Source organism: Colias eurytheme, chromosome 22, assembly GCF_061535395.1.
Source record: "Colias eurytheme isolate Ceu_HAF_F1 chromosome 22, ilColEury1 Martin Lab GWU primary, whole genome shotgun sequence".
In the NCBI taxonomy this organism is placed as follows: domain Eukaryota; kingdom Metazoa; phylum Arthropoda; class Insecta; order Lepidoptera; family Pieridae; genus Colias; species Colias eurytheme.
The window spans coordinates 6487470-6501269 of NC_143001.1; the positions used below are offsets into that span (position 1 = coordinate 6487470).

At 34.4% G+C, this 13800-nt stretch overlaps 1 protein-coding gene across 1 annotated transcript in view; it reads left to right on the forward strand.

Annotated features, from left to right (window-relative positions):
* LOC149898736 (uncharacterized) overlaps positions 1-11339 on the forward strand; it is a 41336-nt gene extending 29997 nt beyond the window's left edge. Inside the window, exons 30-31 of the mRNA XM_090114850.1 lie at positions 9818-10938; positions 11235-11339. Of these exons, the coding sequence (XP_089970976.1) occupies positions 9818-10938; positions 11235-11339 (1226 nt within the window). The remainder of the gene's footprint in view (positions 1-9817; positions 10939-11234) is intronic.
* The last annotated feature ends 2461 nt before the right edge of the window (positions 11340-13800 follow it).

Here is a 13800-nt window from a genome sequence, read left to right on the forward strand (position 1 = left end):
ACGGTAAATATATATAAGTAAGGAATAAATAAAAACTTTTTATAATGATTTTACTATTACTTGCTTTCCGGCCTTTTTTAAGCGGATGAAACCACTTCCTAAGGCACCAGTTACACGCTCAATCTAGAATGTGATCCTTGATCATGATCATTGATCTCAATCCAGATTGACTGTGTAATGTATTTGATTGACGGATCGTAAAATCTGATCAGAAAATATCTAGATTTTTAGAAATCAACGATCTCGATCCTTTGATCGAGATCCAGATTGATCGTGTAATGTAACATGCTGTCAAATTACGTCAGTCTGCGTTCGGAGCGCGATGGTATGGGACGACAACACACAGGTGTAACCATTTTTAACAGATGATCAAAACATGCCTCCTTCATCCTGTAGTGATTTGCGTAATCCTCTTCCTCTTCCGTACTATAAATTTCATCTAACAATTTCGAATGTGTATAGATGTTCCTTTTTAGTAGCCACGGCGTAGCCAGCGTTTCCTCTTCACGCGTTTTTTCAAATAACAGGCAATAATTATTGCTGCACAAGCTTTGTTCTTATTCAGATCTATTTAGTGGTTGTGAATGCGTGTGCATTTGACAATGTCGAACAGTGGACTGATAATATGATCTGGATTGACCATCTAATGTCGCGACGATCCACATAAAGATTCGTCAATCCGTCACCTGACTTGGATCGTGATCTGTATTGAGCGTGTAACGGGTGCCTAAAAACCACAGATTTTCTATAGATTGTAATAGATCTCTATCTATTAGAAAAACCGCATCAAAATCTGTTCCTTAATATTAAAGACCTAAGCATACAGACACATACTATAACACAGACGGTAGAAAGTCAAACTATATTTATATCAAATTTCATCCAAATCAGTGAAGTGAAGACAGAAGGCAGATACATTACTTTGGCATTTATAATAGTATTAGAGATTCAACATTTCAAATAATAGTATTAATGGTACCTAAATTTAAAGTAAATCACTAAAATATCCAGTATTTTGTAACACTTACCATATGAAACTATTCCTGTTCATTGCGGATCTATCTTAATCTTAATATTAATAATTATATAAATCTCGTGTCACAATGTTTGTCCTAAATGGACTCCTAAACCACTTAACCGATTATAATAAAATTCGCACACCATGTGCAGTTCGATCCAACTTGAGAGATAGGATAGTTTAAACATGTAGGTACCACGGGCGAAGCCGGGGCGGACCGCTAGTTGAACTATATAACATACCAAATACACAGTACACAACCGTAGAACCCTAAACTGTTGTTTCACCAATTACCTCTAACGTCAAGACATTTATCACGGTACAAATGTACGAAAAGCACTTACTGCTATGAATTTTTCAAAGCCTACTTCCGAGAACTTTGCACCTGCCTTGGAAAGTTAAAGAGGTACATTTATTATGATAAATATTAAAAAAAACTTCTAGAAAGTGCTTTTACTTTCGTGTTCGATACATTTTTCAAGCGATCACGATAAATAACTAATTTTGTATATAAATTTTGGTTATTGAAGTGAAACTTCTTTATCGGGGTTGGAAATAAATTTAGTGTAACATTTTTTCGTTACGCGTGACATTTTTCCGTTACGCGCCATTTTTTTTGTATGTGGTAGGGCCACGCGTGATTCGACGTATTTCTGTAAAGTTGCATATAGTAAATTATTTTTAAAAAAATAAGGTCATAAAGAAGTTTCACTTCTTACGTGTGTTCACTAGTACACGCACACATTTTTTATTTTTTTCAGGACTAATACCTAGATATAATAAAATATTTGTTTTAAAAAACTATTAGTTATGTATATTTTGCTTATTGCACGCCTCATATAGACTGGGGTAGGCCTTTGAAAATAATGAAAAGATAAAAAAAATCGCAGTCGGATGAAACCCATTAGAAAAGGAGGGGAATATGATAAAAATGTAAGGAAAAATAAATTACGGTCAATCCGAGTTCGGGAAGCGGGAGGGGGGAGCTTTTTAGAGAAAAAAATGGTTTCTCTTGATTTCCGACAAAACTACAAGTCCTATAGAAAAAAGTTCAATGGCAAAGTTGTAGGTAATTAAAAGTTCTACAACTTTTGTATTCACAATTTTTTCACATAACCTAAAAATTTAGGTGAAAAATTAAAAAAAACCAAGTTTTTGGTCTTTTATTTTTATCTACTTCAAAATTTTTTTTTTTTCTACGAAATTTGGTGGAAACTTACTTTATTATGTCCCAAATACACTGTAATTTATTTGATTGAAAATATTTATTTTTTCGCCTTATATTGAATTAATACCAAAAAAAAACAACCTAATTTTCAATCGAAAAGTCACCCGTCAAAATATCAGCTTTTTTCAAAAACTTGTGCCTTTTATTCATTGAAATCTCTACTTTCATATGGTGTAAAAAAAATAAACACCACCATAGTAAATGTTCTCAGGAAATGCATACAAACAGTCTGAAAATTAGCTTTTACTAAATCAGGCACACTTCTTGAACTCTATATCTTCTCTTGTATCGGCTTTTCGGTAATATTTCAAAAGAAAAATAATTATCTGTTCTAAGTTTAATATTTTACAGCATATTCAAAAGCAAAATGATGTCGATAAAAACATTTCAGGTAGTTCGAGAAGTGTGCCTGATTTAGTAAAAGCTAATTTTCAGACTGTTTGTATGCATTTCCTGAGAACATTTACTATGGTGGTGTTTATTTTTTTTACACCATATGAAAGTAGAGATTTCAATGAATAAAAGGCACCCCAAGTTTTTGAAAAAAGCTGATATTTTGACGGGTGACTTTTCGATTGAAAATTAGGTTGTTTTTTTGGTATTAATTCAAAATAAGGCGAAAAAATAAATATTTTCAATCAAATAAATTACAGTGTATTTGGGACATAATAAAGTAAGTTTCCACCAAATTTCGTAGAAAAAAAATAAATTTTGAAGTAGATAGAAATAAAAGACCAAAAACTTGGTTTTTTGAATTTTTCACCTAAATTTTTAGGTTATGTGAAAAAATTGTGAATACAAAAGTTGTAGAACTTTTAATTACCTACAACTTTGCCATTGAACTTTTTTCTATAGGACTTGTAGTTTTGTCGGAAATCAAGAGAAACCATTTTTTTCTCTAAAAAGCTCCGCCCTCCCGCTTCCCGAACTCGGATTGACCGTAATTTATTTTTCCTTACATTTTTATCATATTCCCCTCCTTTTCTAATGGGTTTCATCCGACTGCGATTTTTTTTTGTTTCAAAAATTATCTACTCTAGTCTAATAAGCGAAGCGTTGAGGTGGGTACTACTGTCACTTCGCGCAAAACATCTGATTTTTCAAACTTAAAATGTCTTTATGTATCATACATTGCACTTGTAAGATAATACATACACACACATATTAAGAAAAAACACTATTTTTAACGTTCATGATATTTTTGATGTCATTTTTGTTATTGAAACTAGTTAAAAAACAGTTTAAAAAAGTTCTGTCTTGGACGTCCGTGTGTCTGTATGTGCGGATCCTTTTTCTTGTTAACACGATAGCGACCGAAATACTTTACTAATCGAGTCTTTTTTTTTTTCTCTTACGCTTGAGTATGCTCAGGAATAGAACCCTTTCATTTTTCAGGGTCTGATTCGATGTGGTTTAATTGTTATTAAATAAACAAAAATAATAATTAATAAATAATTATTAAAAAAAAATTATGAGGCGTGCACTTTTGGATTTTCCAAATTAATTTTTAAATTTAAAGTGAGTATTAGTGATTCTAATATCTGTAAATTAAATTATTTGCATGTGGAATTGAAGTAAGTGATGTATGTACCTATATTGATGAAATTCGAAGATATGATAGGTACCTCAGTTTCTTACCCAGTAAACTTTTACACGTCATGCCTAATGATGTTTTTTTGTTTAATTTCTCTTTTAAATACATTTTTAACGAACACCTCATCTCCTATAATAATATTACTTTAAAATACTAAAATCAGATAATATCTTCCTACATCACATCAAATAACCATCTGTTTAAATTACTTTTCTACAAGGTAAAGTCGCTCAGTATTAGGCTATCATTTCAAGAGGTCCACAGAGACTAAACAAAGGGACTGAATTGAGTCTGTGAGAAAAACACCGTGTTTGCGTTACCCTTGCTGCTAACGAGACATGTACACTGCCTGTCGTAAAAATTGGAACAAACAAACGTACAATATTTTATGCTAGTTCATATCCATATGAAATTTATTTAATTACGTTATCATTTATCAGAAATATACGTTTTCAAATATTTTTATTATAATTTTAGATATGCAGTGGCGTCCTACAATTAATCTCCGGAATAATTTGCGACCCGCGATGTATCCGAACAATTACAACATTGAGACTTCAAGAAAAGACCCTCCATGGCCGGTGAACTTGCTTACTACTCAATGCATCTTCTAGATAACTTATAACTGACATTCTTGAAAGAGTGATAACTTAAAATACAATCCGTGTTTTATTTCCTGTTTAAAATAAACATGTATAAAATAATATTCTGTTGTTTTATTTCAACCTATCATATTCATATTTATTTGATAGTAAGTAGTAATGAAAGTTGGATAAAGATGAGAAAAATGAAAACTGTAGACATGTAAGTTAATGTCAGTAAAAATATATTACTTATTGTACCAACTTTTATGCACGTCACTGTACTGTGACAATTTCAGTTCTCGTTTGTGTGTCTAGTGACAATTTGAGTTGAAGATAAAGGATTGTTAGAGATATAGGGAGATGCGAATATCTAAACAGCAAAATTTATTATTTATAGCTTAGCTTTTTCGTACTTTGACTGTAAATATTAAATTAGGTTTTTGAAGATTCAAAGAGATTATAAGAATTCGTTGAATGAATAATTTTGACGATTTTAAGGCGCTTCTAAGAGTATAGTTGTATGAATAAATGTTTGAGTTTGAATTTGACTGTTTACAGTGCATTTACATCAAACGAACATAGAGCTAGAGCTAGAGCATTCTTTCGCGCTGTTTTATAAACTAAAATCGTATTCAGTATTGTTCAGTATTAGAACATTGCACATAATCTTTTCGAATGCACTAAGATCAACGATAGAATGCTCTACGCCTTACACTCAAAGAAGTTGACATAGTTGTGACAGAATGAGCATTCGCTCGCTGTAAATGCACTGTTATATGATAACGTAGTTAAAACTTGACCGAAAGCTCTTAAATTCGATTATTTACTATGGCAAAAAATAAGGCTATATTAACCGGAAGGAAGTTAGCGCGGAAAGTTTATTTTTTTTAATTATTAATATCTCAAAAAATTGCTCCTTAAATGCTCCATCAGAATCTGTAATTGCTCCACTTCTATAATTATTAGTTTATTTATAATTAATTTTTAAAAAATCCAAATACTGAAAACTTGATTTCCCTATAGAATGAAAAATATTCACTTTTCATAAAAAATTTTTTTGCAAAAAAATTGCTCCCGATTTGCTCTATCAATTACAAAAAAAATTATTTAATTTTGATAATTTTTACAATAGTTGACTGAAAAACTATGTTTACGTATAGTAAACTACTGCGCTGTGACGTCATCAATTATTGCTGTTGCGACGCATAAGGGCCATATTTACATGTATGAGCACTGCAGCGATATCTGTAGACCTTAATGTTTATGTTTTCTTATTTATATTATTTACTAGATTTCTGCCCGCTGCTTCGCCCGCGTTTTCAAAGGAAAACCCGCATAGTTCCCGCAAACGATAGCAACTTGACACCGAAAGATGAAACAAGCGACTGAAACACAAATTAATTAAAAATTACTTGAAGTTTTAATAATACGAATAAACGTAATATGCGAGTTTAGGGATGGGTAGGGAAATGTTTATAACCATACCTATGATAAGAATGATTTTAAATACATAATAATTTCTGTTTCTTTCAACTTTTGCTAGATGAAACTCAATAATTAATTTATGTAATAAGTAAAATTTTTATGTAAAACCTATTGTCAAAAATAATTCTTTATATAATTATAAAGAATTATTAATTATACTCTAGTGAAAAATTTTCAGGTGATTATATAAAAGTAGGGCTCAATTTTTTTCGCGAACCCTACTTCTAAATAATTACGACTCTTCAATAATTTAAAACTCCTTGACTGAATCCCTTCACACCCTGAAATAAAAAGTGCATATTAATTTTTCTTATAGTAAACAGAAATTCAAATTCAATTATTAATACCAATTCAATACTTTGATGATGATTGACAGTAGAAATATTTATTAATTGTTCATTATTATTGAATAAATCACTATCACTATCCATACTAATATTATAAATGCGAAAGTAACTCTGTCTGTCTGTCTGTTACTCAATCACGCCTAAACTACTGAACCAATTTTCATGAAATTTGGTATGGAGATATTTTGATACCCGAGAAAGGACATAGGCTATCTCGAGAAAATGTCGCAATCCCGGAAATCCCACGGGAACGGGAACTATGAGGGCTTTTCTTTGACTGCGCGGGCGAAGCCGCGGGCGGAAATCTAGTAAATAATATAAATAAGAAAACATAAACATTAAGGTCTTAATAGATATCGCTGCAATGCTGATACGTGTAAATACCTATGACCCTTATGCGTCGCAACGACAATAATTGATGACGTCACAGCGCAGTAGTTTACTATGCAATCATAGTTTTTCAGTTAATTATTATAAAAATTATCAAAATTAAATAATTTTTTTTTGTAATTGATAGAGCAAATCGGGAGCAATTTTTTTACAAAAAAATTTTCTATGAAAAGTGAATATTTTTCATTCTATAGGGAAATCAAGTTTTCAGTATTTGGATTTTTTTTTTAATTTATTATAAATAAACTAATAATTATAGAAGTGGAGCAATTACAGATTCTGATGGAGCATTTAAGGAGCAATTTTTTGAGATATTAATAATTAAAAAAAATAAACTTTCCGCGCTAACTTCCTTCCGGTGCTATATTAAGCAGTTATTTGCTAATTAAACAAAAAAAAAAGACGTGTGGCACTCGGGGACTGCCGCGGTAAAGCTATTGCATGCTATGCCTTCAAGCCACACCTCCGCGCCCGTCGGAGTGGGGAGCGTGAGGTTTTTCGTTACGCAATTTCTGGATTCGGTCCCCGCGCTCAAGGCCCGCGATAGAAGCTATGCAATAGCTTAATAAATTTAATGCATATTCCCCATACCGCAGGGAACTGGGGACTTCACTTTTACTACAAGACATTTACGACATAACACACAACATTAAACTTGTAACAATGTAACTTAAGTACTTGTACAACAATTCCATTAATACTGCTATTCGCTAGAAACTACAAGAGCTTCCGAGAATACGAATTATCCATAAAATTTCACTACTTATACGTTTTGTTATCTAAAGTTTTTACAAGTTTGTACTATACAATAAGGAAAGAAAGTAAAATCTTTTATTAAAGTTCCAACCTTTCAGATATAAAGATTTTGTCTGCTTGTCTGTCTGTAAAAGAGTATAGTTATAATATTGTAGTATATTTAACACATGAAAACACACTTTATTTTAAACTAATACAACAATGTTCGTATTGAAATCATTATAACCTTCTTATAATTATTGTTCTCATTATAGGGTCAAAGGTCTAACCTAAAATCCACCTCGTGCGAAGCCATGTGAGCTTTGGTAGGTGTTACAATATGATCTCAAACTTACTCTACTTAGGTACTCTCCATGTTACTTTAACTATATTTCCTTGATTGGAGCAGTGGTGAGGAAAATAATTTTTTATAAGATATTGTAGTGTTTTATGTTACTGATAAGTTAATATATTTTTGTTAACCGACTTCAAAAAAAAGGAGGAGGTTATCAATTCGGCCGGTATGTTTTTTTTTTTTTTTTTTTTTATGTATGTACACCGATTACTCCGTGGCTTCTGAACCGATTTACGTGATTCTTTTTTTGTTCGATGCGGGATGGTGTCGAATTGGTCCCATAAAAATTTTATTCGGATAGGCCCAGTAGTTTTTATTTTATGAGCATTTTTGTCTGTATTTGTAAATGTTGCAAGTGCAAGTTTGAAGTCGGTTGTTTTTAACGCAGTTATTGACTTGTTTAGAGTATTTATAAATAGTAGCTCGTATAATATTATGTCGTTGTTCGTCCGCTTTTCGTGCAATAACCGCCGTACAGTCAACTTGAGTACATTACCTGCATAAGATCATCACAGATATAAATAATAAATAAATAAATAAATAAATATTATAGGACATTATTACACAAATCGACCTAGTCCCACAGAAAGCTCAATTAAGAGTCCTAATACAAAATTGCGCTGGACGAAAGCTAGTATTTTTACGTTTGAACGCGATCATCGTGTAGTCGAGTAGCAAAGGCTGAAAGCGCTCAAAGTGGAAACATTATAGGACCTTATTATCTCGGTATCGTCTACTCCAACAATTCTAATCTAGTATCGTGGGCTTCCCGACTACTACGCGCGGGAAAAACGTACTTTAGTAATTTTGTGTCTGACGGAGCAGCGCAACACGTCCTACTCCCTAAAGCGCGGAGCGCGGTCTGCCGTAACAGCGTTTGCGCTCCCGTATATAATCGAAAATTCTAGAGAACTTTAAAATATTCCATTACTTTCATAAATCATATAATATGTATTTTTTTGATTGCAAATTTTTAAGCATAAATCTATCATTTAATGTGTATTTTTTATTTATTTTTTACTCTGTTGTATGTTTTAGAAATTCTACGCCAAATACACATAAAATTTCATCAAAGTAAGGCTATTTTAACTTAGATTTTCTTTGAATTTTTGAATAAAAGTACTTAAATTGCCTCGAACATATTTTAGGATGTCTCAGTGTCTTTACTGTTGTATATTTTATATGAAAACTTCTTCTTTTAAATTCCGTGTAAACTACAAAGACACGAACGTCCCGCATGGAAAAATTGAAACACGCCTCAGGTTATTGGCTATTAAACAAACTGGACAATGAATATCAATAAATTGTCTGGAACATATTTTAGATATTGAATGAATCTTTAATTTAAGATAAGAAAACACATTGTTACTAATTTAGTTTTGTTAAACGAGCGCCTAAAGAATTACAGAAACAAGTCAAAATCACTCTAAAATCGATATGGACTCTTAAGGCTTGTGTTGTGGGTACTAGGCGACAATAAATATAATATTTAATAAATACATATATAGATAACACCCAGACCCAAGAACAAATAATTGAGTTCATCACACAAATATTTGCCCTGACCGGGGATCGAACCCGGGACCGTCGGCTCAGTAGGCAGTTACTTTACCACTGCGCCAACCGCGTCGTCAGTATATTTATTAATAGTACATATATTTAACGAATATGTAATCATACGAATGAATGCGTACCTAGAAAAGTTAAAAAAAATAATGGTTCGTGTAAGTATCACTACCCTAACTGGTATACAAGAGATCTTATAAATAAAATTAAATTAAAGGCTTCATTTCAGAGAAAGTATAAAAAGTCTAAGTTAGCGAGCGATTATAATGAATTCTCATTGTTAAGATCGGCTGTAAAAACTGATATTAAAATTGCTTATGATAGTTACAAAAATAAAATACAACTTCAGTTTTCGAAAGACCCGAAATTATTTTGGCAATATGTCAAAGCGAGAAGGTCTTCAAGCAGGAGTAATATTATTATGAAAGATGGTAGACTTTTAAATAATGAAGAGTGTGCTATTCAGTTTGCTCAGTACTTTCAAAGTGTTTACAGCAAGTGTGCACCAATTTTAGATACGAATGTGGCGGCAGCTATGGGGTCGAGTAGCGCGCGCGTTCAAATCGATATGATGACTGTAGGAGAGGTCAGAAAAGCATTGACGCGCCTTAAACCCAAAACTTCTGCTGGCCCAGATGGTATACCATCATTCTTATTTAAAGATTGTAGTAGGGTGCTGGCTGAACCCCTTCAACGCATATTTAACGCATGTTTACACTCCAACTTGTTTCCAAATATATGGAAAACGTCTCGAGTTATTCCCGTTCCTAAGGGTAAAGCGGGGCCGATCATCAGCGAATACAGACCAGTAGCCGTACTCTCAACGCCAGCAAAAGTTTTTGAATCGGCAATACAGGCGGGCGTGTATTCGCAGGTGTCAGCACAGCTTTGCGAGGAACAACATGGATTCAGACCGGCGCGAAGTACTACTACTAATCTGCTCAACTTAATGGCATACGTAGTACCTGCGGTGGACACTGGAGTTCAGGTAGATATTATCTACCTGGACTTTAAAAAAGCCTTTGACACAGTAGACAATGATGTGCTATTGGGAAAGCTTGCGGGGGTGGGATTTACTCCGAAATTGATAAAATTTTGGGCCTCCTATATGAAAGACAGACAACAATATGTCGACTATAATGGCTGCGAATCGCAGTCATATTTCACTAGATCCGGTGTAAGTCAGGGTAGTAACCTCGGTCCTTTAGAGTTCACTATCATGATTAATGACCTGCTGGGCGTCCTCACTTATGGTCAGTGTTTACTATTCGCAGATGATCTGAAATTATACGCCGAAGTAAGAAATCTGTCAGACTGTGAACGCCTACAAAATGATGTTTCTAGGATCCTTCATTGGAGTTGTCAAAACAAGCTTCACTTCAATGCTACTAAGTGTTCGGTAATGAGTTTCCATCGTAATCGGTCTCCTCTCTTGTACGACTACAAAATAGGTCCGGTTTCAATTCAGCGCATGACGCAGGGTCGCGACTTAGGCGTTTGGTTCTCGTCTGATCTGAGGTTTCGGGAACATATAATAAAAACATGTAAAACGGCATACAGGAACCTTGGATTTGTTTTGAGACAGGCTAAGGACTTCACTAACATTACAACACTTAAGGTTCTATATAACGCGTTAGTAAGAAGTCGTTTGGAGCACAATGCTGCAATTTGGGCTCCTCATGAAGACAAATATAATTTAATGTTAGAGCGCGTCCAAAATAAATTCATGAGACATTTATATTTAAAACTGTATGGTGTATATCCTTTTTATCCGTTGATGTACCCTACCTTATTTGTATTGGGTATGGTGGGGTACAATCAATTAAGTGTACGGCGAGACTTTTCGCTTGCCGTTAATATTATAAGTCTTCTTCGTGGTAGGGAACAGAACTCAAGACTACTTGAATGTGTGAGTCTCTGCGTTCCCACCAGATTCGCGTGGAAACGGCACCGTTCACCACTGTTGCTAGTGCCCACAGCACGAACCAACCTTCTTGCGAAAGCACCAGTGGTACGGGCCATCCGCATAATAAATGAAGCGCACGAAAGAGCGGACTTATTTCATTGTCCTATGAGTGAATTCGCAAGGGTGATATTGCAGTTAATCTGTTATTGCTAGTAAGTTCTTTTAACTTTTTCTATGTCTATGTTAAGTTATGTATGTAATTTTAATTTAGTATTTAAGTTAGATAAGTTTCTTTTGTAAAATAAAATTGTATCTGTGTCGCATTGGGCATTGTCCTGTAATGGCATGTGATGTTTTTAAATAAAAATAAATAAATAAATAAATAAATTTATATAATGTTTCTGACCCCTGACTTTATTGAAACCCTACCACTGAGCTCTTTCTAATACATTATTATTAAACCACTTATCATTTTCGACATAAATATTAGATTTGTGGACGCAAAACTTACGCCAACTTTGGCAATTATCACGGAGTTCCCTGCGTTAATTGTTAATCACTTCCTGGCTGTGACTTCTATTATTTATGGATTAACTTTATAGAATTGAGTTAAAAATGAATTTGTGATTTTTTCTGGGACGGGATTTTCAACTTCGTACCTTTAAATTTTAGTATATGTTTTTTGGAATTAATTAAAATGTTTATATTATACTAACATTGCTTTGACATTGTAATAATTAAGAAATTTGGCTATTATTGACTACTTTAAGATATCATGTGAACAGTTTTTACTACAAATAAATAAATATTTCAGGGCAATTTTCACACATGGCACAATCTGATCCCATACTAAGCTTTCGCTTGTGTTATGGAAACCAGATGGCTGATAAACATACATAATATATAATTTTTAATTTTATTTTTAACGAACAACGAACAACGAACAACGAACAACGAACAACGAACAACGAACAACGAACAACGAACAACGAACAACGAACAACGAACAACGAACAACGAACAACGAACACCGAACAACGAACAACGAATAACGAACAACGAACAACGAACACCGAACAACGAACAACGAACAACGAACAACGAACACCGAACACCGAACACCGGACACCGAACACCGAACACCGAACAACGAACAACGAACAACGAACAACGAACAACGAACACCGAACACCGAACACCGAACACCGAACACCGAACAACGAACAACGAACAACGAACAACGAACAACGAACAACGAACAACGAACAACGAACAACGAACAACGAACAACGAACAACGAACAACGAACAACGAACAACGAACAACGAACAACGAACAACGAACAACGAACAACGAACAACGAACAACGAACAACGAACAACGAACAACGAACAACGAACAACGAACAACGAACAACGAACAACGAACAACGAACACCGAAACAACGAACAACGAACAACGAACAACGAACAACGAACAAAGAACAACGAACAACGAACAACGAACAACGAACAACGAACAACGAACAACGAACAACGAACAACGAACAACGAACAACGAACAACGAACAACGAACAACGAACAACGAACAACGAACAACGAACAACGAACAACGAACAACGAACAACGAACAACGAACAACGAACAACGAACAACGAACAACGAACAACGAACAACGAACAACGAACAACGAACAACGAACAACGAACAACGAACAACGAACAACGAACAACGAACAACGAACAACGAACAACGAACAACGAACAACGAACAACGAACAACGAACAACGAACAACGAACAACGAACAACGAACAACGAACAACGAACAACGAACAACGAACAACGAACAACGAACAACGAACAACGAACAACGAACAACGAACAACGAACAACGAACAACGAACAACGAACAACGAACAACGAACAACGAACAACGAACAACGAACAACGAACAACGAACAACGAACAACGAACAACGAACAACGAACAACGAACAACGAACAACGAACAACGAACAACGAACAACGAACAACGAACAACGAACAACGAACAACGAACAACGAACAACGAACAACGAACAACGAACAACGAACAACGAACAACGAACAACGAACAACGAACAACGAACAACGAACAACGAACAACGAACAACGAACAACGAACAACGAACAACGAACAACGAACAACGAACAACGAACAACGAACAACGAACAACGAACAACGAACAACGAACAACGAACAACGAACAACGAACAACGAACAACGAACAACGAACAACGAACAACGAACAACGAACAACGAACAACGAACAACGAACAACGAACAACGAACAACGAACAACGAACAACGAACAACGAACAACGAACAACGAACAACGAACAACGAACAACGAACAACGAACAACGAACAACGAACAACGAACAACGAACAACGAACAACGAACAACGAACAACGAACAACGAACAACGAACAACGAACAACGAACAACGAACAACGAACAACGAACACCGAACAACGAACACCGAACAACGAACAACGAACAACGAACAACGAACAACGAACAACGAACAACGAACAACGAACAACGAACA